Below are 25,653 nucleotides of genomic sequence, written 5' to 3' on the forward strand. Positions count from 1 at the left end.
GTCATAACACCTGCTGCCGCTGTGGAGGAGTGATGATCCAGTTAGAGGAGTCTGCAGAACTGCAGAACAGAAGAGGCCGTGCCTCAAGCGGAGGCTCAAACCTGTCTGACGGGCTTTGCAAAATGAAGGCGGTGTGCATTTTGGACGGTTCTCATACCAAAGCACTCTATACTACAAACCACATTCACTCACACATTTATTTGTTTTAGTCTATGCTTTTAAGCACTTTCTAACTATCATTCTTTTGCACTGGGTTCAGTTTCTTGCCCAAAGCTGGAGATCGAGAAACTCAACATGTGATCGGTAGGGGACCGACTCTACTCCACTCTACAATGAACCATTAAAGACAGAAAATTGTGGTTTTTAAAGTCAATAATCCATAAAAAGTTGCTGTTTTTCTTTTTTTTTTAATTGTGGGGCAGAGTTTAGGTAATGAGCTGCCAGTTATTATGGCAGCATTTCTTTGTAATGTGCAAAAACTGAGACGTCTTACTCTTATTAAGATATCTCAGGCTAGGTGGGTGTCAGTAGTTCACATTTAGATGTTCAGATGTGAACATTTTCAAAATCTACTTAAAATTTGTTACGCTTAAATAAAGACAAGCAATTTTTTTCATTTGTTTTTTTTTTTAAGGGTTATTAAGAGATAGTTTCGCAGACTGATCCTGATTAAGACAATTTCGGCTATACGTGGCCCAGGAACTAAAAAAAGATCGGCACTCCTTGTTTTAGGCTGAGGAATCCAACACAGGAGTGTCAACATGTGACCTGGATGGCTATGCAAACTAAAGACATTAGTGTTAAATTACATGATTTTATTGTATTTATTTTATGATCCGGCTCATTTTAAGGTAAACTGAGCTGTCTACCTGGCTCAGAAACTGCAGTCCAAATTCCAGGTTAGGACACTGTAAAATGCAAATAAAAACAGAACGGTTAACAAATCTCATAAAGCCATATTTTATTTACAATAAAAAGGCTGGGCTAAATTGTGAAGATTTTTGAATATTTCATTATCTACAGTACATATTATCATCCACAGATTAAGAGAATCTGAAGATATCTGTGCGCACAAGGAACAAGGCTGAAAATGAATATTGCATGCCTGTGATGTTCGGGGACTGAGGCAGCGCTGCTTTAAAAACACCCACGATTCTGTCATGGAAATCACTGCACAGGCTCAGGAGCACTTCCAGAAATTATTGTTTGTTAAAAAAGTTCACTGTTTACACAAATTTAGCTTAAAGCTCCATCATGCAAAGATGAAGCAATGGAAGCATACATTGCTTCATCTTTGCATGATGGAGCTTCATTGAAAGCTTGCATATTTCAGCAAGACATTGCTAAATCACATACTGCTTCTATTACAACAGTATGGCTTCACAGCTGTAGAGTCCGGGTGCTGAACTGACCTGCAGCCCAGACTTGGGAGTGGCTGAAGCTCAGGAGGTAGAGCAGATCATCTGTTAATTGGCAGGTTGCCATTTTGATATCTGCTTTGAGTAGAAACGTGCTATGCAAGAACCAGTCATTCTACCGCCAACGGGAAACATTTGGAGACTCCATGAGACAAAATAAATGAGAGGCTGATGATCAGCTGGAATCTTTCCTGTGTTCTTTTGTGAATAAATTTTGTGTTTAGGATTTGGATCATTGCATTATGTGTTTGTTTTTTCATTTTGATTTTACAGCATGCCCTCAGTGGGTTTATTTTGGTATTCACCGACTGTCGTTTGCTGGCAATATGTCAGTAAAGATTTTCAACATGAATATTTCATCAAGAAATATTGTTCAGTACATTAACTGAACATAGGACACTTTCATGCAAAATGATATAGATTTTCTTGGACTGGACATGCAGGTTGTGCTTTAAATACTGGTCCCCCATGACCATGTAGCTACTAAAAATAATTCTGTGTCACACATCATCAAAAAGCCAAAACACTGTTGAGAGTAAACAAACTCAAGAGCAGCACGTGTCAGTAGTTTAGTGCTTTTTATTAGAGATAAGGAGACGATACAAAACATCCACCATTCAGTATTCAGTCTAAACTCTGACCACTGGTCTTTCATATACACATCGCTCCCCATCAGACCTTCATAACACCAAAGTTTTTAAGTTGAGGAAATCCTGGTTTTAACGAGTACAAGGAATGTCTGTTCACTACATCAAATGTCATGTTTTTTTCTCACCCGGAACTGGAAATATAAAGGAATTGCTCAAGTTTTGGAACCTTTCAAAAACAAAAAAAAGAACAATGGAATAACAAAACAAAGAAAAAAAATTATATATATTTAACCGTGTTCCCCCAGAGTGTTTTTATACAGCTCCTGCAATCAAATGAATTAGTTCATTACTACACCTACTCAACTATACACACTTACAAAACTTAACTAGAAGTTTGGCAAAAAAACCAAAAACAAAACAAAAAAAAAAAAAAAAAAAAAAAAAAAAAAAACGTAGTTGGAACAATTATCTGTCAGGATTCAGTGGTTGGGAAACTAGAAGGTTTGCTGACCGTCTCTTTCTCTGCAGTCAGTCAAATGGAACCTGGAAAGAATGAAACCCTGTCCTTAAACACGAACTGTGTGTATTTAAGTTTTAATCATCGTCATCATTTTCCTTCTTCAGTTGTATCTTAATGTTTTCCTTTGTGTTTTGTTCATAATCTTTACGTTGCATGAACTGGAATGACAGTCTGATTCGTTGTTGTTTTATTTTTGTTGTTGTCGTTTTTTAAAACTGTCACTTGACCCCAAAAACCCACCCATGATATCCCTCCCCGAGAGTCCCACGAATTGATGCTGGTTCTGCTTTTGCCCTTCTCCACACCACACTGGAATGAACAGCTAAACCCGACAGATGTGTCTGAAAGGCTTTAATCGAAGCCGGAGAAGAGGGGGAGGGATATTTATAAAGGAGCTCCTTCCAGACTGACTACCGATGAGCCACCGAGCTTTTCTGCCAGAGTGTGCCGGTCTTTAAGATCTTCAAAACCGTTCACCTGCCATTCGTGCTTAATACCTGCAAAATAGACAGGCAGAGTTATGCATCAAGGGGGGAAAAAACTCAGCAGGTGAGCTCATTTGATGAATGTACACTGACAAACAAGTTTAACAGGAGAAAATATTCACTCATCCTACAAACAATGCCTGACATTTGGAAGCGTTTCAAATCCACTTCATTTTAATACAAAATTACTTAAATAACAAACAAACAAACAAACAAAAACCTAAGGTGGACAGACACACAAAGTCCCAAATGAGCTCTTAAAGAACTCATGGTATCATATTATCCCAATACAGCAGTCCCCTCTCAGACTGCAGCCTTACTTGTGGTTCCTGAGTTTCTAAAAAGTAAAATGGGAGCCAGATTCTTCAGCTATTAGACTCCTCTCTCAGTTGGGTTCAGGGGACAAACACTCCTCTCTGCTCACAAGATCAAGCATTAAACTTTCCTTTTGATGGTTAGAGCTGTATCAGCGGACCCTGAACCACTCTCACTTACACTGCTATAGACTCAGACTGCTGATGAACTTCCCATGATGCACTGAGCCCTATTAGATGCCACTACAGCATGCCATTAATTCTTGTCTTTTCTCTCTCCTGTAGCTTGGCCCTGTTAGTTTCTCGTGTTTTCTGCTCCTCTTTTCATTTTCTTCTTTCGTCTTCATGTCAACCATCACCAAGCATTTGCTCATAGGGCAGTGGTTCTTAAACATTTTATGGCTTGCAAAAAAACAACAAACAAAGCTCCTTCTTGTGTCACAAATCTTGTTTTTAACCTTAATAAAATACTGGGACCATGATGAGTTTAAAATCATATAAAAGCTGGGTGCGACACCATCAGCAAACTTATTGATCAAAAGAAACACTTCAAGTCATGTTTCACTTTATGATCGTCTCTGGCTGACTGCAGCCCGGCAGGGGGTACCTCTTTATGGAAGTGCACTGTGAAAATGACCCTCTGTTCCCTCAATCTGAGACCTCAGTAAACACATCCCAGATGACTTTACAGACTTGACCACTAATTTCATATGTTAATTAATAAAACATGCAACTTGTGATCATTATTAGAATCAGAAAGCTCGTTGGCTAATAAAATGACAATCATAAGTCTTGTGCAGTGCTGGGTTTCACAGTTATATCCACCCTCACTAAACACCACAATTGCAACAGCGTCTCTACTCACCAAAAATCTTATTTTCATCTTTAAGCTCACATGTGGCCACATTTAAAGGATCCACCCATCGCATCTATGAGCAACAACATCCAATACATAATTTCCCTATGGATCAATAAAGTATTGTGATACTGGGGACTGAGGGCTCGTCACTTATAATACTGACATTATTAAAACAATATTAAAACAATTAACTCAAAGATGCATTCATCCTTTGTGAGCTGAGGGCGACAGCAGAGTCAGGTGATACCCTCTGTTGTGTTGTCTCGAGAGCGTTTACATAATTCAGGTTTGAGTGTGGTTCAAGATCAAGTGTGAATACTTGTTTCTGATGATTCTCTGATCACAACCAGACACTCACCTTCAAATTTCCTCTTGATGGCATCTTTTGAGCTGGCATAGATCATCTTACTCTTCAAGGGAGCGCTATCTGGAGCCCTGTGACGTAAGGAAAACAATTTAACTCTAATGTCAATTTAATGAAGCTCAAAAACTTTTAAATGTGTAATAACGGTTGCTTTCACCAGAAGATAAAGACGAGGTCCTCCTTCTTTGTTTCTTTGGTCTCGTAGGTGGCGTCATACAGAGCATAGCGGCAATCGTTTGGGGGCAGCATCTTCACAAAGTGCTGGTATGGGTCCTGCACGGTGGTTCCCAAGTCGCCCACGAGGATCTCTTTGCCGTCGTCCAGAACAATGTTCTTCAGGTCCTTGCTCAGGCAGAACAGGATGGCCTTCTTCCTCTTCTTCTTCTCGTCCTCATTTGGCTGAGCCTTACGCACCTTCATGTCATTGAAGACCGTGATGACTTCATCTGTGACTTTCACACCGGAGGCCTAAGGATCGAACCATGTGTTAATACAGAGTCTCATATATCAAAATCACGACAGCTGCCCTAAAACAACTCTTGAAAATTCAAGTAATTCCCTAACATGCCTGAATAGCTTCAGTACAGTATATAACTCATAATTCACAAAATACGGAGAACAATACAAAATTAAGAACAAAATGTTATTAATGTGAACTGACTAATGCTTCTACTCATCAACAAGTCTGCAAAAAATGCCTTTAACTTTTCAAATGTGAGTATTATCCACATAATAAAAGATCGATGCAGCCACTGATGTCATCCACTAGTTTATGAAGGCTTGTTATGAAGCCTTGAACTAAGAGTCTCTGCCATCACCATCTTTTGAAACCAGATGCGAAAAGCAAGAGGCGGATCTGACAGAGAAACAGGTTATCCAGGATATTACCTCATTAGGAAAGTTGTGATAACAATGTTTTACCAAACTAACTAATACTAAAAACTAAAAAGCCATTTCCTCTAAATTTGTTTTTCATTTTGTTTAGTGTTCCAAGTTCATATACATCACTTGAGGTAGCTTTAATGTTTTTTTAAAGTATACTTTTTATTTCAATTGTTTACAATGAATTAAAAAACTTTTTGATCATTCAGAACATAAACCAAACACTAGATAGTTTACACAAATATGTTATTCAGACTGGAAAAACATCCAACAGAGAAAGTTCAAAAAAGGTTCCGAAACCTGTTTCCTCGCCCATCACTGGAATAATTATTAATTTGTTTGTCTGACTCTGCACGAGTTTCTTCAAAAAACAATGCCATGAACATTTTGGCATGTAAAACACCCACGTTCATTTTTATTATAATTGTGTCCTCCCTGATACAAACCAAGCAGAAATGGCTTCAGGTCTGCTGGAATTTCTTTTCTTCAAAAAAAAAAACCCTGGAATTTTTCAGCACCTCTGCATTTACTATAAAAGGTGATGGTATATTTTTACAGTAACTGTTTAACTTGGCAGGAGATGCACAGGAACTGAATGTATTTTAAGCTTGAGTCAAACAAAAGGGTGGGTTTTTGTCATTTTCTATAGTCACTGCTTCGTCAACGCGAGGCTGTGGTCTTCAACAGGCCGCACGTGACAACTACAGTAAATACAGACATCGTTAGGCTGAAGAATGGCCTGAGAGGGTGGCATGTGACCATCACACAGAGAGAGAGAGCAGGAACACTCCCAGTGACTGATGAAAAGGCTTGAACGCACAAAAGATGTGGTGATTACCAGATGTGGGCTGGATAAAACAAAACTGAATATTTTCACGAGTTTCAATTAAATAAACACTGATGATTTTGTCATAAAAACACAATTTCCTCAATAATATATAACAAGGGAATAGTGAAAACAAAACGGCAAACTGTGGCCAGTCTAGACTGTCCAAAGTCCACACTGAACATAAAAAAACCCTGTAAGTTCAGCTAACAGGTGTGTCTACACTTCTGTGACTATGACTGGACGAGCAGTTATAAAACATTACCCAGCTTCGGCCTTTCTCCACGCAACAGGCATCTCTGCTATAAAGATGACCACGTGGGTGAGGGTGTGGTCAGGATTTGAGCATTTCAGCGTCGCCCTTAGTCATGAACAATGAAGCTTCTGTTGAAATGTATAATACAGGCTACCCAAGTTCACTGTCACAATCATGTCTTCTGACTCTGTTTAAGGCCCCTTACAGGAAAGGAAAAAAAAAAAAAAACAGATCCCCCAAGCAATGGGGGAGAAAAAAAAGACAATGAAAAGGAAATAATGGGGCAGGAAACATGGAAAACTGGGGGAGCAGCCCGGGGCAGACATTGTATGTTTGCTCAGGGCGTTAAAGGCCTGTAAGATAATGAGAATTCCAGAGTAATAATTAACCAGTGAGCAGCCCTACTTAATAAAGTAAGACTGGTACTGCACCATTTCTCCGTGCCTTTGCAGTTTGGTCAAGTTCACACACTATTTTGCACATGAGAAAGCACAGTCATCTCACTGCATTCTTCCTCGAAGGAAGGGATAAGGACTACAACCACCAAACATGGCCTGCAACTGTTAAATAATAATAAAAAGAGATGGTACTAGTTTTTTTTTTTTTGTGGAACCGTTATGACTGCGCTCAGACCCAGCTCTAATCTTATCTAATGATAATCACTGACGCCAAGGTTCAACTGAATCAGTACAAAGGAGTCACAGTCCAAGGCTTCCTTATCAGGATTACAGGCCTCTCACCTTTATGCTGCAGGACAATTTCACTGGAAGACCACGGCAGGCTTATGTCTAGACTCTCGGGGTGATTTAGTGCACGTCTGTGAGGATAGCGAGGAAAATGGCGATAGTACTTAGATAAACATTATTTTTCCCTTTGGGGGCGGTGGGGGAAAACTATCCCTGCTTCTCTAGTGTTTCACATATGAATGAATGAATGAATAGACATCTATTTATTTTCCCCCCGACCCGCGTGAGTAAACAGCTGTATGAATTAGATGCGCAGCGCAAAATAAAAGATGCGCAGCGCCGAACGTGAAGACACAGCGGCCCCGCTAGCTTCTAGTAAGCGGCCCCTAACGCTGCCAAATTGGTGTTTCATAACGGTAATAATCCGGTCAAAGATGCGGTTCCTCCCTGAAGAAACGGAGTAAAGCTACGGGGGGGCAGTTGCGATAGGTCCAATCTAATCGCTGAGACATAAAAAATAAAAAAAATACAGCCCCAAACAAAATGGTCTTTGCACCAAATTCAGGGTGGGGCCATGAATGCAGCACACGCACATGTGAACGCTAGCTTGCTATATAAGGCAAAACTGCTCTAAAAGGGACCGGTCGTCTGTCAAATCGCACATTTATTCTCACGGCGTCCCTCCACCACAATCATGCGGTTTGTGCTTTTGCCCTCACTGTGGGATAATATAATAATAATGCTTTACGAATGCACCTGCACTTAAAACAACAGCGTCAGTATGGGAGCCGTGTACAGACAAAGAAGAAAATTTCAGCTAGCGCCATAATGGGTGTCATTTCTGGCTGCACTGTAACGCAGCTACTCCGGCTAACAATACAGCTAGCCGGGCAGCCCCGGAGGCACGGGTGCTGCTGCACCTGCCAGCGCCGCAGCCCTGTGATGCGGGAACACGGGCGAGCACAGGTGAAATAACTGAAACATGATGCAGTGGAAACACCGGAGCAGTGTCATGGCAACGGTGCGGACGTTAACTCAGACAGGGGCCCCTCGATAAAGCGGCTTTTTGTCGGCGAAACACTTGGGAGATGAACGAAATGGCGCCAGTGGCTTTTACTTAAAAAAAAAAAATCGTTAGTGATTAACCTAGTCTGTTATCTCCATCGTGTGAAAATTGCCGCTCGGAAAGTTCACTGAATGCGAACACTGAAAGACTACACTGCGTTACGGCATTATTAGCCATCCAGTTTCCTAGTCAGCTCCCCAGCCTAGCCAAGCGCTAGCACAGGCTCCTGCGGCATACAGCCGGCTCGAGTGACGCTAAAACACTTACAAATTAAACCCAGTTAAAATTCCCCGCGGGCTTAAACTGAGTCATTATTAGGCAGAAAAGCCATCGAGAATGCATAAAAAACACAAAAGTACGAAAAGGCTGTGTTAAACCTACCATAGCTGTAGCTCTGGATTCGTCTGCGTCTCGTAGAAATTGAAAAGGCGATTGAATCGTCGCTCTTGCTCACAAACACTGGATGCGAAGCGTGAACGCGCCCTTAAGCGCGGCCCCGGTTAGACCAAAGTGCACGAGCGGGAGTGAATGTCTGTTAACCGCGGTAGTCCGGCTGTTGTGCCTACTGGTCAATAACAAACATGACGATAACACAGAGAGGGCCTCGAATCTAATCCACGCAAAATGAAACCAGGCACTAAGTGGCGCCTGGTTTAATTGTCAACTCATTTTTAAATATATAATATTTTTAAATATATAATATGTATCGTTTCACAATTTCCCCATTGCCATCTGATATATGTATATTTCATTAGGGTGGTGGCGGCAAGTGTACGTGAACAAATCAAACATACCAAACCGATAACAGAGTGCATTATGGGAATATGTGTTTTTCTTAAAATGTGAAAAAACCTACAAATCTCGGCAAGTGAGACCTATTTAACCTTCAGTGGTACTTAATGATGAGTAAAATTAGCACGACTGCAGCGTTTATTCCAGTTGCCATTTTTAACTGCCCTTTAAAAGCCGTAATAATTATTACATAAACCGCGTGAGGGGTGTTTGATAGTTGAGACCAGTCTGTCACTGTTTAATGACCGACATTCATCTCCCAGCCGGACGCGGAGCGGGTTTCCAGAGTGGGAGGAAAATCTTCATCATCCATCCTCTCTCCTCTCCTCTCCCCTGCCCTCCCCTCCTTGCGGTTTTTGTCGAACTCACTTCCAAATATGGAAGCGAACGGCGAGCGGCGGCGGCGGTTAGTGCACGCGCCTCGCTCACAGTTTCAGGGAGGGGCCAGGCTGCGACGCTCATCACCATATAAGGAAACAAGGAACCCGAAATTCGCTGTAGCGGAGTTTTTGTACGGACGGCGTCGGCACGCAGTCAGGGAGAGAGGAAAGGACGAGGGGCGGATGTTCAGGCAGAACGAAGCCAGCGTGGAAAATGAATGACGAGAATGACACGTGAGGCGGATAGCAGAGTCCGTGCATGTATACAGGGTGTGAAATGAGGCAAAAATTTCAGTTCGTGCACGCAGACTTATGCGGAATATGGGTCGAGTTACGGCGATGCTATGTAAACACGCTGCTTGCAAACTGACCTACATTCATTACGCGGAATAAAAACAAAGATGGTGTCATGGCCTTTCATTCATTGTTTAAAAAAAGAACAACACTATATATACATTAAAGACTACAAGAGAGGGCAGCAAAGAGGTGGACAGTGTTTCCTTTATCGCTGTGGATCTAAGTCATTAAAATGAAACACATGTCAACAAAGCTGTCCTTTCTTATGGCTTGTATACATCCCGAGTTCCCTCACTGGTGGGTTAATGCTTTCTATGAACATATAAAAGGAGAAGTAAGGCTTTCACTTATTCAAAAGGATTATATTGCCTATAATTTTAGGCATCTCTTTTACTGCCAGCTGGGAATGGCTCCAGGAGGAGAATTTGATATATTTTAAATACAACATAATTATTCTCATGTGATGTTAAAGTGCTACAGAAATGAGTGGCCATTAGTGGAATATCTTTCTCTTTATGTGGGGAGTAAAACTCTTGAAAGGATTAAGAATTTTTATCTTATCTGCAAGTAAAACTTACTATAAAATCCCTGCTTTCTAAGGGCCTAGACCGGGGATGTCAAACTTTTACATTATGGGCCATATTTCAAGTGGGCCAGACCATCTAAACTCCCCTTTCTGTCAGTGTAAAGAATTTTAACTACACATTAGAGTACTGTTTTTAGTAGTAAGTTCAAATTAATGAAATAAATCTGTCAGTGGGACTCTTTGGACTTAATTTGTAAGAAATAAATGTGTAAAATTACAAACAAACAAACTGTTGCCTCATTGCCTAGACTGTCCTGTAATAAACAAATTCGGGTACAAGTTAATCTTGGTTTTATCTGCCCATGCGTTTCCTGGTACATTGTTCCAAAACCTCTGCATTTCCATTCATGAAGGTGTGGCTTGAATTTAGACCTTGACAATGATACACTTACCTGCTTGAGAGCGTTCCTGACTTGGTTTGATGGTATGAAGGTGTTTTTCTGAAGCATGGAAACAATTCTGTCATCATGCACTTAAATTTTCTTGTGTGGTCTTTCCAGCCTCCTTCACCTGTACTGACATCTCCTTGGTCCCCATATTTAAAATTAAAGCCAAAGCTGTAAAATATAAATTTCACACACTGAATCAGGTTCACACAATGTTTGTTTCATTTGTGATGAAATAAGAGGGACCAGGTTTAACCTGGCCATGAAAATAATTGTCAGTCAACTGTCCAATTAATTGTTATCCTCAAATTTGGGAAAACGGGGGACTGTGTATAAAAAAGTATTGTAATTTCTAACCAGTTAATGCAACACTTCAGATAAATATCTTGAATTAAAGTCTAAAATCCAATCCCATATTGATTGATTTAAAATCCACCGTGGTGGGGTACAGAGGGGAAACTATAAAAAATACAGTTAGTTTGTTGGACAAAGATGCAACACATATTAATGGAGACAGCTACAATAACTCATACAGTAGCCTACAATTTATTATTGTTCATATTGTAGCTACATACCTACCACATAGTACCCACTTTGTATTACTAGTACATATACTTTACACGCTACATGACATACTGTATTGACTCATTGTTTATGTGCATTACTCGTTCATTGGACTGAATATTACATAATGTAAACTGCTTGATTATTTGTACTGTAAACACACATGTATCCTGTACTATTACACTTTCTCTTTATCAGTGTTTTGCTCATTTGTGCAATAATCCGTGTTTAGAAGACCTACATTCACTTGAGTACTGCTTGCACTATGTAGTTTTATGAACAGCATTTTGCTAGGCTCTCGCTGCACGATGACAACAGAGTTTAATGTGATTTAATCTAATCCAATATCATTCAAAAGCAATCTGTGGCAATCAATTCTTTGGCTGCGCAGTTACATCAAATGCAATGGCGATGTAAGAGCTTTGCATAAGTAGTATTTTTGTAACTGTGCTGATTTGCTTATTCACAGAGGCAAGCCTGCTGGTGGAAAGGGCAGAGAAATGAACAGACCAGAAACGCTGGATCAACAGTTTGAGGCTCCTGTTTATTCTTTATAAAACAGCACTTCTCAAGTTAAAGCCACCATGCACCTGCAAGAGATGACTGCATTAGCTGGGACTACTTGCATGCATTTGCTCGCCTTTGGAACAAGCTGTGTACAAAAAGCACCAAAGAAGAGGGGAAGTGCAATAATAACTGCTTTTTTAAAAACAATTTAAACAGTTCCCTCCTCTTGTGGAAAGAGACAGAAATGGAAAGTGCAAAATGATGGTCAAAAATCACAAATATTCAATATCATATTCAATTTGGAAATTTTTGGCCCTTTACTATGTGGATTTGTATCATTAAGAGTAATATGGTATCACTGTGAGAATAAAGCATCACTGTACAGCTTTTTGGAGATTTTTTTTTTTTGGAATAGTTATTAAAGTGCATACTGCTGCATAGTTACAGGAGCCATCTTCATGTTATCATGCACGTTATCATATTTAGAGATGTAGGGCATAGCTACAAATAATCATCGTCCTTTAATCCACTACCTGATTTACTCTGAGCTGGCTGGAGCAGCCCCTGCTTGGCCCCACAAAGACAAACTAAAATATAATAAATCCACTGAGTGGTCCAGCTTTTTATTTCTCAGTACAACTTGCTGATTTGCTAAAGATTAAATGTTTAACTTGCTGCATGCAAACAAGAATGTAAGAATCAAGCCCATATTGATTATTTTTCTTTCGCAGTAAAAGTCAGTCATATGAAATGGTAGTTTTGAGCTGAACTGGGAGCCAGGTAAATCCAAGTTTTACCTCACACAGCTTAACAAATATTTAAACAGTCTTTTTATAGAACACATTAATGTGAAGCAGTTTAAACATTAATTTAACTTACAGCTATTTTACCAGTGGGGATTTTGAATAGGGTGGGGTGTCACAATGTTATTTCTCTGCTGACAGTATAGACCATTACCCGTCACTTAAAACATCACAAGATCATTTGAGGGGAAAGCATGACTAACAATATCATATGTTACATGATAATAATCCGTCTAAGTGTTGCAGCCCTCGGAAAAATGAAACACTTGTACAAAAATTCAGGATGACAGCTGTGCTACAGTTTTCTGCTCATTTCTCCTGCTTTTTTGTTCTATTCATACATTTTGCTTGCCATTAGTTTCACGTATGTCTCCAATTAAATTACTAGCATGTTTAAATGTCTTTAAAGAGACAGAATTATCTTGTTTATGCTGTGGACTGTATTATCGCTTAAACTCACAGATTTTTGACATGATTAAAATTTTACATTAGCGCTCACAACATAATGAAAGCAGTTTATTTGGTCAATCAACAGTTATCAGCATTCTAATACTGTCTTTCGTTTGGAATTTTTTATGGAGAGTGTGTGTGTGTGTGTGTGTGTGTGTGTGTGTGTGTGTGTGTGTGTGTGTGTGTGTGTATATATATATATATATATATATATATATATATATATATATATATATATATATATATATATTTTTTTTTTTTTTTTTTTTTTTTTTTCATATTCCATGTGGTCTATTATTTAGTACTCAGATCAACAAAGTATAGCATATTTCCATAAAAGAACAAACAAGTGAATCTCCCATTACATACAGCCTCCATGCTGTGCTGTGTAGAGCAAAAAACTGTTTACTCTCCCCTCAAAGCCTCCCAAGAAATGCTAGTTCATGTTAAAATATGAAGCCAATCTACAAACAAGCTGGAATGTTTTAAAGTCAATGAGTGAAAACAAAGAAAACCTCACAGGAACCTGAATAAATGTATACGCTTTAAAGCTAGCATTTTAGGAAACTATTTCAAGATACACTGCAGAAACCCTGTCTTAGCAACATACGGCCAACGAAGATGCATTAAGCTTGAAGTAGAAAATAAAAGTGTTTTTAGGTTTAAGGTAAACTTTGACTTGTCTATTAAGACCAATTGTAAACTTGTAAAGTGATGGCAGTGTCAATTTAAGACATAAAATACAGTTTACGTCCCTGCCTTAGAGAATAACAGAACCGTTAACAGGCAGAATATTGTGCATAATAGAGATGCTGGTGAAGTGGCATCATCTCGCTACCCCGTGTCAGTGTTGTTGAGTTTGGGTGGCATGATAAGGCTTTGGGTGCTGACTGTGTGTTTGCTGTGGGCGCCGTTTGCTTTGCATTATGAAGAGAGTGTGGAGGTCTTTTAACGGTTTTTCTTGTGCTCCACCATGCTTGTCCCTCTCGACTTGTTCAGCATCACAGTGGCCTGAAAGGAGAAAGAACAGGAGAGAGAGAGCTGATGTGAGTGCTTGCAGTGTTCACTGACTTCAGTTCTGGTTGCTGTATCCATCACCGTTTTTAAACTCTGCCAGCGATGGCACGGTCGAGGAACTTGTAAGGAAAGTGAACTCAAGATTCAAGAATGGACTTCAGACAGCCTCTGAGGGCTGGAACACTTTCATTTTCTGTTTCAGTCCTTTTTCATGTTGGATACATACATCATACATTTTTATTTCTATCTGTTCTTAATAATCACCATTGTTCAACAAAAAATATTTGTGAAAGCATTACAATAATCCACAAAGAGCACCATCAAACTGGCCTTCAGTAGTTCATTGTTGAGGCTTCGTGGGTCAGACATTTATTGCATGGTCATGGTTCAGTCTCACCTCTCTTATCAGCTCAGTTACAAGAAGTAACAGTCGAGCCACTTTCAGAAAACAAGCCCTGATAAGTCTGCTGTATGTAGGCCATCAAGCTCCAACACAGTCTGCAAATAACTGGTAAAAACTGGCATGTGTTATACAGTTGGACCACAATGTGATAACAAATATACTCCTTCAGCTTCAGCTGCTCGTCAGATGGCTCAGCAGCTTCAGACATGTCCGCCCCACACAGCAGCTCAGTGTTGGACTGCTCCAAGATGAGCTCTATAGACTCTAGCAGCTCAGGCCCAGCCACACCCAAACACACAGACAAATTAACCGTGTACACTTATATAAACAAACATGCAGGCCAATCATTCACACACGCACGCACACGCACGCACGCACACACACACACGCATCCCCCCTCTAGAGTGCGGGTGAACGGATGCACCCTCTGAAACAACATCCCACCCCTACACCGGGTAGGGTGCAGGAAACAGGGGTGTAGCACCCCGTCCACTCCCCTCCCACATTGGTGTCCCCAGTGTTAGACTTTCTGACATTCATGTCCACGTCATGCTGGTCTGCTGTGGTAAAGGCGTGAACGCAGCGCTGTCCATAGACTAGTAGATCTAACTCACCTATGGCCATGAGGGTAGGGACGGAAAGAATGAGATCACAGATATGAGCAGCGGAAATTAGCTTCCTCTGGAGCAGGGGTATCAACATAAGGCCTGGGGGCCAGAACTGGGCAGGCAAAGTCTCATGTCTAGCCCGCTGATGGCTTTGAAACAACTAAAGGATAGCATTAATTTTCATAAATTTCGCAGCTTTTCCAACTGATAAGGGACCTTCCCCACTGCCATGTCTTGGCAGAGAGCTACTAGAACTTTTGTAATTTTACAGATTACATGTGTACATATAGTTACACACGTAATCTGTAAATATACATTTTTATTTATTCATACTGACAGATTACTTTCATTTACTGCAGCAGCAATTTCGGGTATCTGACTAGGATGCACCCCAGGTGAGGTATTCTGAAAGGAGACCATGTAGCTGACCTAGGATGACCTATAAAAAAAATTGGCTCGAGGTCCCTCAGAAGAGCCACAGGCGAGAGTCCAGTGGGCTGGATATCCACTTCATGCTGCCACCAGCCAGGTGAATGAAGGCAAGAAAATGGGAAGGGTTTAAACTTCTCCTCTCACAATTCCTGCCTGGTGAACAACCAAAGCCAACGATGTTAATGTCTTCGTGGAGAAACCAGAAAACACATGCAGCTATCTCCATAGGTCAGTCACATTTGTGTGCAGTTTGTATCAACTACAAACAATTTTGCTTTCTCACGTGGTTAAAAATAAGAAATAGTAATTTTTTTCTAATTTATCAGCCCTAAGTTAAGAAATTTGACCACAGAAGAAGTTTAGAGGGCAAGGAAAAAAAATTCACAGCTTTTTGGTGATTATCAAGTAATGAATCAGAGTCGTTTAAACACAGTTTAACAACTTGAGGCGGTCAGCTTTCTAGCAGCCCACATAATTAACCTGTGTGGTCCCATATTCTTTTTGAAGGAATTTATAATTTTTGCACAAAAAATGATGCCTGATGTTTCTGATTCTGTCATTTTTTAAATGCATTGAATGTTTTTCCTTTCTTCACCACCTCCTTATCGATTTTCTGATTAAAATCAATTCTCGCTTGAATAACATGATATCGATTTATTAAAATCCAACTTTTAAATATAAATTTATTTTGCCAGAAACACCAGAATCTCAGGTTAAACCTCACAAAATCTCAACAACCACCAAACAACTTAAACAGTAAAAGAGAGCAGGTACAAGGATTCTGCACAAAGACGTAAACACAAAGCGCGGACCCACCGATGCATCAGAATCAGTGAGATGTGGCTTTCTCACGCCGCTGAGGCTGAAAGCCGACTGCTCACGGATTCTGATGCGTTGGCGGGTCCGCACTTTGTGTTTACCATTTTTTCGCGCTAGATTCTGAAGCTGCAGGTTGTCTCAAAACCAGCAGCAAAAGAAGACCTAAACTAAGCTTCACATTTCGCTTTACATAAACATCGTCATGAATTCCCTCTTACTTTTGCTTCCACCATGATAAAAATCACACTTCCTGCACAGCTCTCTCTCTCTCTCAGTGTTCTTCAGGAACAGTTTCCCATCTAAAAATCTGTTTTCTGCATTATTCACTTGCTTATTACGCACCAGTCTACTGTTGTTTACAGCACTGTCGCTGTTTGTTTGTTTGTTTTAATTTAAATGATTTCCAACAAGAAAGCCTAATTTCTGCTGTTCAATACTGAAGAAAGTTAAACTTTTTAAAGTTATGCGAAATTGCAAAATGCTTAGCTGAGCCTCTAATTAAACCTCTGCAAACCTTTGCTCTGCTTCACTTCAGCAGCATCAGGTAATGTTTGTGTGTTGATTCATGGTTTTCTTCCGTTTTTTGTTCTACTGCCGAATATTTTTACGGTGGTAAAAAGCCAGGCAAGGAAAATCCCCTTTGGGGTTGTGTCAGGAAGGGTCTCCAGCATAAAAACCTGACAAATCAAACATGCAGCGCTACCCGTACAGACCCCCTTGTTAATAAGCAAACAGCTGAAAGTAACTTCTACTTTTACAGGCATTTCAAACTTTCAGACTTCACGTTACCAACACTTTCCAAGATCAGCTTAGTGAGGGAGCTCCACTTAGTGTCCTCGTTGCTAAAGTTTTTCAAGTTTACTCTGAAAAGGTTTGAACGCACTTTATTCAGGCTCAGGAAAACTCCTCGGGCACAACCGCTTTAACTAGTTTGTGAACTTTCCCCAGATCCCTGAAGCATTTAAGCTTAACATAGGACAAAGCTATCTGCTCAGACACTTAAACCTCTAAACTAGCACTAAAGTGGAAATTCACACTATTCAAATGTGTTGTATAAGCCGTTTTTATTTAGAGAACCAGACTTTTTATTTTTAATCCTGGTGGTTTTGTTGCTCTCTACAACAAGCACTCCCTCTAGTGGCTGTAACTGGTGCATTACACTAAAACAGAATCCAGCAATGAAAGCTTTGAGACACAAATGCCTCTCTCCCTTTATTCTCACCTGCTCCAGAACGACGCCGGCAGCCTGGTCGATGGCTCCTCCCACATTTCGGTACCGACCCGAGTAGCGGATAAAGGCCCACGTCAGCATGGCCACCATGACCGCACCAAGAGTGCAGTCGCAAAACATGGCGAAGGTGGACAGGCCGATAAAAAGAAGCAAACCAGAGAGCACGTAGAGGAGGCACACCAGGACAAAGAGCACAGCAGGAGTCCGGAAGGCGCTGAAGAGGTTTTTGGACTTTGAATACAAAGAGAAAGAGCAAGTGATCAGGAACAAAACTGAAATTAAATCATGTTTGACCACGTTTTACCTTCATTAATTGATTTTTATACTTAGATAATAAAAGAGGGTAAAACAAACCACTCTTTACCTCGTTGTGCTTCAGGTATGACTCCCACATTTCCAATAGCTCCTTTTCCAGTTTCACCTGGTAACGGTTACAAAACTCCTGCCCGCCCATCTTCTTGGTGGATGCAAAGACGTGAAGAGCCTCCCGGAAGAAAAACTGATGTTTCTCTTCCAGGGAATCTGGAGAAACATAAGGCAGGTCTCCTCCACACACCTTAGTAAAAGCACAGAATCATAAAGAGGGAGGGTGTTTCAAATTCAACATTACAGATGATATATGTAACCCCCTTTACTCTGTAGATTACTGAGGCAACAAGCACTTTAAAGTAGTGACTAATGGGAATGATAATAATCAGGGATCACCACAGAGATTAACATGAACTCACCTTCTCCATGTTCCTGTAATACTGGTCTTTGGCTGACGCCACAGCTGCCAAGTTATTGGCCTCTGCTGTGGCCTGGTGAGACAGACACACACATGGTAAAGATGATAAAGAGTGACCTACTCAAGAGCAACACTAAGTGCCTGGTCAAACTGGCGTAAACAGTATACGTACCATGAGCATAGTCTTTGGCTGCGGTAGGTCTTCTCCCTGATAAATCTTGATATAAACCTGGTGACACAAAACAGAAAGGACTGTTCAGACACAGATATGGAGAACCCTGAGTAGAGAAATCCATGACAGCAGCTGTCTAGAGAGACAATCATCTACTTTGTAAGAGCTTACCCAGGAACCATATAATCCACTCACACACACATCTGTTCCACAGATACCGGCAAGATGGAGGTACACTTTTTCTTCTTCTTAGCATAATATAACCATAACTTGAAATAGATTAGACCTTCTTTTGTGCCTGTGAGATAAGCCACAGATGCTGACCGTGTTGGTGTAAATGTAACATACAAGGAAAAAGTTTAATAAAACTTAATTTGAGCTTTTTTAAATATCCTGGTGGCTCTTGAAATCACAATTATGGTTTTCTCCCCCCAGTGGGGACAGGCTCCAGCACCCTCGCAACCCTGAACTGGGTAACTGGAATAAGATGGGTGGGTGGACTTCCTTACTACTTACTTCCTTACATACTTGATCTTGGTAGCTTGAAACCTGTCCAGAGCCATTGTTGAGATTCCTGCTAACTGGCAAGACATGTTTCTATTTCTACAACTGCAAAGCAGAAGGAAAGTTTCTAGAAGTAGACGAGCTGTTTGAACCGTAAAATCATAGACTAATATTTAGTTACAAAAAACATGAGGATTTTGTGCCTTTTCACTGTGATCTATAAACAGTAATAGACACAGGATGGCAGTAGACTCAAAACATCTGGCAAATTTTAAAGGAAGTGGGCTAAGACATGTTTTCCATTCCCCCCATTGTTTCTTTTTTAAACCCTGTCTCTAGCTCAGGTGAACAGCTTCAAAATGAGCTTCTTTATACTCAGAGAAAAAGAAAACTTCAGAGCAGGTAAAGTAAAGGAAATATTTAACATTTCTAGCCAATGAACTAAAAAAAAGGGGGCCTGTAAATATCTGATTGTGATCTCACCTTGAAAAACTCGAGCAGGCCGCTGCATGTGACTTTGTTTCCATTTATTTCTTTCTCCACCAGACGGTCTGGATGCAGCAGTTTGGGAATCAAAATCTTCAGCTGGTCTCTGAACTCAGGACCAACATCTGACAATAAATAACAATAAATTAAGAACAAAAATCTAAACTCAGGAGTGCACTCTGCTGAAGGCCATCCAACTAAAAATATCACAAAAACCCGAAGACCTTACCGCAGAGCTGTCCCTTAAAGGCAGGACTGGTGGCAACTTTTAAACCAGGGTGAGGTAAGAGGAAGCAGGATATGCTGGTGAAGCATGAACGAATGTGCTCCCTGACTGTTTGCAGCTCCTCGTGTTGAGCCTCCTTAACCTAAAAAAAAAAAAACAACCAACCAAGCAAACAAAGAAATAAAAAACAAACAAACAAGCACTGCTGAAACTCATCATTTCAGATCAGTTACATAAAAATTCACAGCCACAGTGCATTCATGATACTCTGCCAAATCATCAACACGTGGCTGGTACCTGTAACCGTTTATCCAGGAATTGATTCCCGCCTTTGAACCCGTAGCTGTACTCGTAGGGAAAGCTCCAGTCCCTGATCAGAAACATCAAAGACTGCAGGAGGAGAGAGAACGTGTTAGAGAACAAGAGAACAAAAAAAACCCCACAGATCACTGAATGTCGTTGTTTCTCATACCTGAAAGGGCTTCTGAAAGATCTCATCCATGGCGAGACGACCATACTCTGTGAACAGCTACAAGGAGAAAGAGGAGGAGGCGATGCCCATAATGGAAAATTAACAGTGAAATTAAAAAATGTGGCACGTGACTTATGTTAGGCAGTGAAATTACTTCCATTAGATGCAGAAAAACTTCAAGTATGAAATAAAACGCATGAGCATAACAGAGTACACCAAACAAAACTGTTTAAAAGTCGATTCCTTAAAGTAGCTGCTGTGAATGAATGAATACAATATCAGAGCCAGCACCACGAGGAAAGTATTATGTGTGAGAGTCTAAGTCTAAATAGTAACTAGATTTAATCGTTTGGAGCTTAAAATCTTTGGTGGGATTTTCCAAACACCAATCCAAACTGACCTGCAACTGCTGCAGGTCGTCCTCCTGGATGTTCTGTGAGAGATTGTAGAGCTAAACAAGACAAAAACATGTTGGCACACTTTACAACAGTATCAAGAAAATACTGATTTAGTGATGCTCGGAGCAGATCGTCACCTGTATGGAGCTGGTCATAGTGCTGAGGGCAAAGATGGTGGCACAGTCCTTCACAGTGGACTGGTCATCAAACGCTCCCTGAGTGTCCATCAACACCACAGCCACCTGCAGCAGCAGAGAGGGAGAAGATGGGGTAAATGTAGGAATCACGTGCTATGACATGTGCTCAGATTTCAGATTTTAGACTGGCTCCAGTTTCGCTCTGAAACCTCAACAAGCTCAGTGCAGTGGCATATGAAGCAGTTCTCCACCAGCTGCTGGTACAGCTTGCAGCGGTTCAGAGAGCAGAACTACCATCGCAGTTCAAGACAGTGGCGTTAGAGGGCATCTGACTGCAAGATAAGAGACTCTGCATGATATTGAGGACCTGGGCAGTGAGCCAGACAGGAGTGAAACATAGAATGAAAAGGTTTTGGACAAGCTAGTTAGCAGTAATAATAATTTACAAATAATATTGAGGGGATCTTTCACAGTAACCTGACCAAATATGGCGATGGATGAGAAATTAGACATAAAAAAAATTTCTAAAACAGGTTTGACAAATATACTTTAACATTCCTTAGTGGACCTAGGCAGCTTGGCAAAGTTAACTCTATGTGAGCGAAACACTAAATACAAGGAGGCACAATACTCCAAACAGTAATGTGTATTAATGAGTCACTGCATCTGAACCACTGCCCAACCTTGCTTTCATTCATTCAACTTTTATACTGATCTGAGGTGTGGCAGAGAAACTGAAATATGCAGAACATGCATGCAGAAATGAGGAATGCAAGGAATTTAGAAACAAAACATGATTATAGACTCTATAATGATTATAGACATATAGAGCTTACAGATGGCTGACCTCTAACCTTGAGGTCAAGGTCATCAAGGTTGTGATTGGGTATAAAAAGTCCATCTTAGCTGCTTTCAGAAAAAGCAGCTAAAGACGCCTGTAGGCAGATGAACCGCTTGGTCTAAATTTAGAAGATTGCTTTTAAACTTTGCTGGAGGCTGACAGAAACCAGCTCATCTCTTTGTAGCAGTGACATTTGCAGCATGCAGGGATCTGTCCACTGCACTTATAAACCTTTGTTATATAAAATACAAACCTACAAAATGTGCTTTATTCTTATACAGCTAGAGTAATAAAGTCATAAGCACAGACTAAAGGTTAGAGGAAAGGCTGAGACCAGAAATTACTGTGGCACTGAAAATCTAAAACAATGAATGAACATCAACTCAATATTTCAGTATGAATTCCATTAGTAAATCTGAGTGCTTACATGTTTACTCTCTTAAAACAAATAATCACACATAAATGTTCAAGTACCTCTTCACCATCGCTCTTTTGGACAAGGAAAACTTCGCTCCACAGCTGGATGCCTGATGTTTCCGGTTCTGACCCTCCTCTCCAAGAAAACCCGGTCAGAGGCTCGTCATCGTTACCCATCCATTTCTCCTCGTCCTGATACAGAAATGCAAACTTCACTTTTAAACCCCCATCACAGCAAAGCCGAGGCCTTCAGGTAAAGCTTCGGTGCTATTCACTCAGCCATAACCTAAATTATGAATGGAGATCCCAATTGTTTTGAATAATTTACATAACAAATAAGTACCCAGTGGAGTGTAAAGTGTTCAGTGACTGAAAGATGTCATAATAGTCATGTTGTGAGGCCAGACAGTGGCACTATGGTAAAAGTAATGAATAAAAGTAATAAAGTTAAGAGAGGGCATTCACAGACTCTAGTTCTTAGTGGTCATGGCAAAATTCTCATTTACTCCTAGTCAGTAAACTAGTTAGTTCACATGTTAGTTAGTCCTCATGCAATCCACACACCAGGACTAATTCTGCAGGTTATCACACTTTGAGGACAAAAATCAGTCTCTAGCATCCTGCTCTGAAGCTTAGTGAGAGTCCAGCATCTGATACTGTAAGTGCACTTCAGCTGATCTCTGAAGTGAACTTCAGCTGATCTTACAGAGATATGGTGATGAGACACGCTGAAGGATCAGGTTACAGCACAACTCACCTGTCTGTGCATGTATCGAAGCATGAAGTCGAGCACAAAGCTCTTCCCCTTCCTGAAGGCTCCGGCCACTGACACCACCACAACACGTTTGTCTCGGACCTTGGGGTTCAGCAGGATCTGACTCAAAGCATTGATCTCCAAGGTGAAAGAGTGATCGTCCTTACAGACATTGACAATCTGAACTGGGCCTGGTTCGCTCCCCATTATTCTTGATGTTCTGGTCCCTGTGCGAGATCACAAACAAAGAAACACCAAAATAAAATCAACACTAATTATTAATTTTTTTATAATTGAATGTTTTTCTTTTTTTCTTGAAAAAAAGAAAAAACAAGTTTATACTATGCCATTCTCGAACAGTAAATCAGAGAAAAACTCATGAAGCAACAGATGAAATTCACCTGTGACACTGCCACATGCAATATGACACGATATACTCCAACATATTGGGCAATAGATTGGTGCATCTTAGCTGAACATTATTATATAGCAACAATCATACTACTTGGAACATTAAATTGTTCTTGGTATTTCAGAAACTGCTGATCTACTGGGATTTTCCCACATAACCATCTGTAGGGTTTGCAGAAGATGATATGAAGGATCTTCAGGAAAAAGAGAAACTATTCAGTAAGCAGCAATGTGCTTGGTGAGGCTGGAGCAGAAAAACAAGACTGTCTGGAGATGACAGGAAGACATTAGTAATAGGCATTTGTTACGACAAAGGTATGCAGAGGAGCATCTATAAATTTATCTTGTCATCCTGCCATCACCCCAACCGGTTGCGGCAGATAAATAGGAAACAGGGGCTACAATTCACAGAGGCTCAAGAATCTTGCCGGGGCTGATGACGAGTCTCGATTTCTGCAGCAAAATTTGGATTGAAGGATCAGAATTTGGCATAAACACCAATAAAGCACAGATCCATTAACAGTTCCAGCTAGTGGCAGTGATGTAATGTTGTGGGGGATATCTTCTTGGCATAGCTGAGCACTGTTTAAATGCCACAGCCTTCCTGAGTGTTGTTGCTGACTATGTCCCTCCCTTTATGACCACAGTGCAGTGCATCGTCTGATGGCCACCTCCAGCAGGATAATGCAGCATGTCACAATGCTCAAATAATCTCAAAGAAGTTTTCTGAACATGACAATGAGTCCATATTTGGCATCTACACCATATTGAAGCCAACAGAGCACCTTTAGGATGAAACAGGAGATTCGCATTATGGATGTGCAGCCAACAAATCTGCAGTAACCGTGTGATGCCATCATGTCAACATGGACCAAAATCTCTGAGGAATGTTTCGAGTACCTTGATATGCCACAAAGATTTAAGACAGCTCTGAGACCAAAAAGTAGGTCCAACTCAGTAATAAAATGGTCAGTGAGGGTAGTAATAAACTGATTTTTAAATTCTGGGCCTCTGTATGTTTTTTGTTTTATTTTTAAATCTTCTCCTTTTTGACAGGAAAGTGGTTCAATTGTCTTTACAAATAAATAATACCTCAACTGTATTAAAGCCTTTCAGTTCTTTGTTGCACTCGTCTTGTAGAGTTTGCCCACAAAAACCTGATATACCGAGTTACAAAATCAGCCAACATATTTGTGCAATACTGATACAATCCTATGACATTTGTGCTAACAAACTAGAGAAGCTAACGAGAAAATATCTCCTATGTCTGCCTATCACCAGAAAAGAAATCATTCAAAAATGTGTTCAAGTTGGTCATGAGAAAACTATTAGGAAAGCTTCATTTATCATTAGTTAGAATTATGATGACAACAGACTTCTCCAGCTTCACTAAGACTTTACTTATGCTTCCTGGGCTTGCTGACAGAAATCAGGCATGCACTGGTCCCTCCATCAGGGACAATATCAGGCTCTGTGTGAAGCTGACGGAGGGCTCCTCTTATGGGTGTCACGTTGCTTTGCCTGAAGCATGCTTTCCCTGCTACTCTGATGGTTTCAATACACTCCACTGTCGCTGATTTTGCGGGGTGGATGTCTTCTCCCGCGATGAGTAAGACAGGGAGGTGTCTGGATACAAGTTCATAATGCCCAGAAAGCAGGCTGCTTTCGGTTAAAGCTCACTACCTCAAAGGTGTGGCGGTGAGGAGCAGCATACCAACCATTTCTCAGCAGTGACTTTGTTCATACGCCTCGATGCTAACAAGCAGAAAAAAATATGCAGTTCAGACAAAATCTGCTTGCACTTTGCAATCTAAACACGAGATAAACTAAGTTTACGAGACTGATCTATGACGAAGCTACATGATATTAGCGCTAAACTGACAACACTGCGAAGAGCACAGCTAAGCCGAACTGTACTGACATCGACGTGAACTTCACCGAAAAGCTACATAACAAACTACAGCTCACAACCACTGAGCTAACATACAAGTTAACGGATGCAGCTAAATTCTTGTGTGGCTACAAGCTTTCAAACACCAGCAAAACGATGACATACGTTACCGTTGTTAGCTAAAAAAGTGGTAAAACATCTGAAACTAGCTTTTAAAAACGCTTCTGCGTTCCTTAGCTCCTGTTTAGTGATTTAATGTTACCTTTGGTGTCTCCAAACAGCTTCAGCACAGTCTTCTGAGAGTCGCCAAACCAGAGAAACGTAACTTTTTACACTGGCATGAAAATAACCATGAGAACTTTTTTCCATCAACAAACTTCCACACACTTCCTGCCTCCAGCCTGCGAAACGCCACACGGGAAATGTAGTTTTAAAACAAGTTTTCCTGCCGGCGCTCCAGTGTCTCTGTGAACTACACGTCCCAATCAGCCAAATATCCAACAGCTCTGGGAAATGTAGTTTTTACCTTCAAGTTACGAATACGGAACTACCAGACAGGTAATGTAAAACAGTGCCGGGTGTTTTGCGTTTATACAAATGATAGCCTAAGGATTTGCGCAGAGGAAACCGAACATACATAGCAGGTTTCCAAAGGGGTTTGTTTTATTTTGTTTGC

At 40.6% G+C, this 25,653-nt stretch overlaps 2 protein-coding genes across 2 annotated transcripts; both read right to left on the reverse strand.

Annotated features, from left to right (window-relative positions):
- Window positions 1-1,981: 1,981 nt before the first annotated feature.
- On the reverse strand, window positions 1,982-8,806 carry cfl1 (cofilin 1). Its single transcript, XM_080901680.1, has 4 exons — window positions 8,648-8,806; window positions 4,708-5,018; window positions 4,545-4,621; window positions 1,982-3,025 (listed from the first exon to the last, which is right to left on the reverse strand). Exons 1-4 carry the CDS (start codon window positions 8,648-8,650, stop codon window positions 2,913-2,915), a joined length of 504 nt encoding a protein of 167 aa, XP_080757806.1. The 5' UTR covers window positions 8,651-8,806; the 3' UTR covers window positions 1,982-2,912.
- A 4,462-nt stretch (window positions 8,807-13,268) lies between these two features.
- LOC308408214 (atlastin-3-like) lies at window positions 13,269-25,391 on the reverse strand. Its single transcript, XM_080900383.1, has 14 exons — window positions 25,240-25,391; window positions 22,679-22,902; window positions 21,979-22,113; window positions 20,664-20,768; window positions 20,529-20,579; window positions 20,129-20,185; window positions 19,954-20,046; window positions 19,660-19,798; window positions 19,428-19,555; window positions 18,441-18,497; window positions 18,270-18,341; window positions 17,906-18,097; window positions 17,533-17,772; window positions 13,269-14,042 (listed from the first exon to the last, which is right to left on the reverse strand). Exons 2-14 carry the CDS (start codon window positions 22,880-22,882, stop codon window positions 13,980-13,982), a joined length of 1,536 nt encoding a protein of 511 aa, XP_080756509.1. The 5' UTR covers window positions 22,883-22,902; window positions 25,240-25,391; the 3' UTR covers window positions 13,269-13,979.
- Between the last annotated feature and the right edge of the window lie 262 nt (window positions 25,392-25,653).

This window comes from Rhamphochromis sp. 'chilingali' (assembly GCF_963969265.1).
Source record: "Rhamphochromis sp. 'chilingali' genome assembly, chromosome: 13".
In the NCBI taxonomy this organism is placed as follows: domain Eukaryota; kingdom Metazoa; phylum Chordata; class Actinopteri; order Cichliformes; family Cichlidae; genus Rhamphochromis; species Rhamphochromis sp. 'chilingali'.

What these genes read in the sequence shown, in the direction of transcription:
- cfl1 (XM_080901680.1), bottom strand. An exon ending in GACCTCGTCTTTATCTTCTG is followed by an intron (nt 4,622 to 4,707) that starts GTGAAAGCAACC and finishes CTTACGTCACAG; the next exon opens with GGCTCCAGATAGCGCTCCCT. An exon ending in CATCAAGAGGAAATTTGAAG is followed by an intron (nt 3,026 to 4,544) that starts GTGAGTGTCTGG and finishes TCTATTTTGCAG; the next exon opens with GTATTAAGCACGAATGGCAG.
- LOC308408214 (XM_080900383.1), bottom strand. Translation starts at nt 22,882, where the DNA reads ATGGGGAGCGAACCAGGCCCAGTTCAGATTGTCAATGTCTGTAAGGAC. An exon ending in AAAAGAGCGATGGTGAAGAG is followed by an intron (nt 20,769 to 21,978) that starts GTACTTGAACAT and finishes CTGCTGCTGCAG; the next exon opens with GTGGCTGTGGTGTTGATGGA. An exon ending in GCCTGCTCGAGTTTTTCAAG is followed by an intron (nt 18,498 to 19,427) that starts GTGAGATCACAA and finishes TTGTGTCACCAG; the next exon opens with GTTTATATCAAGATTTATCA.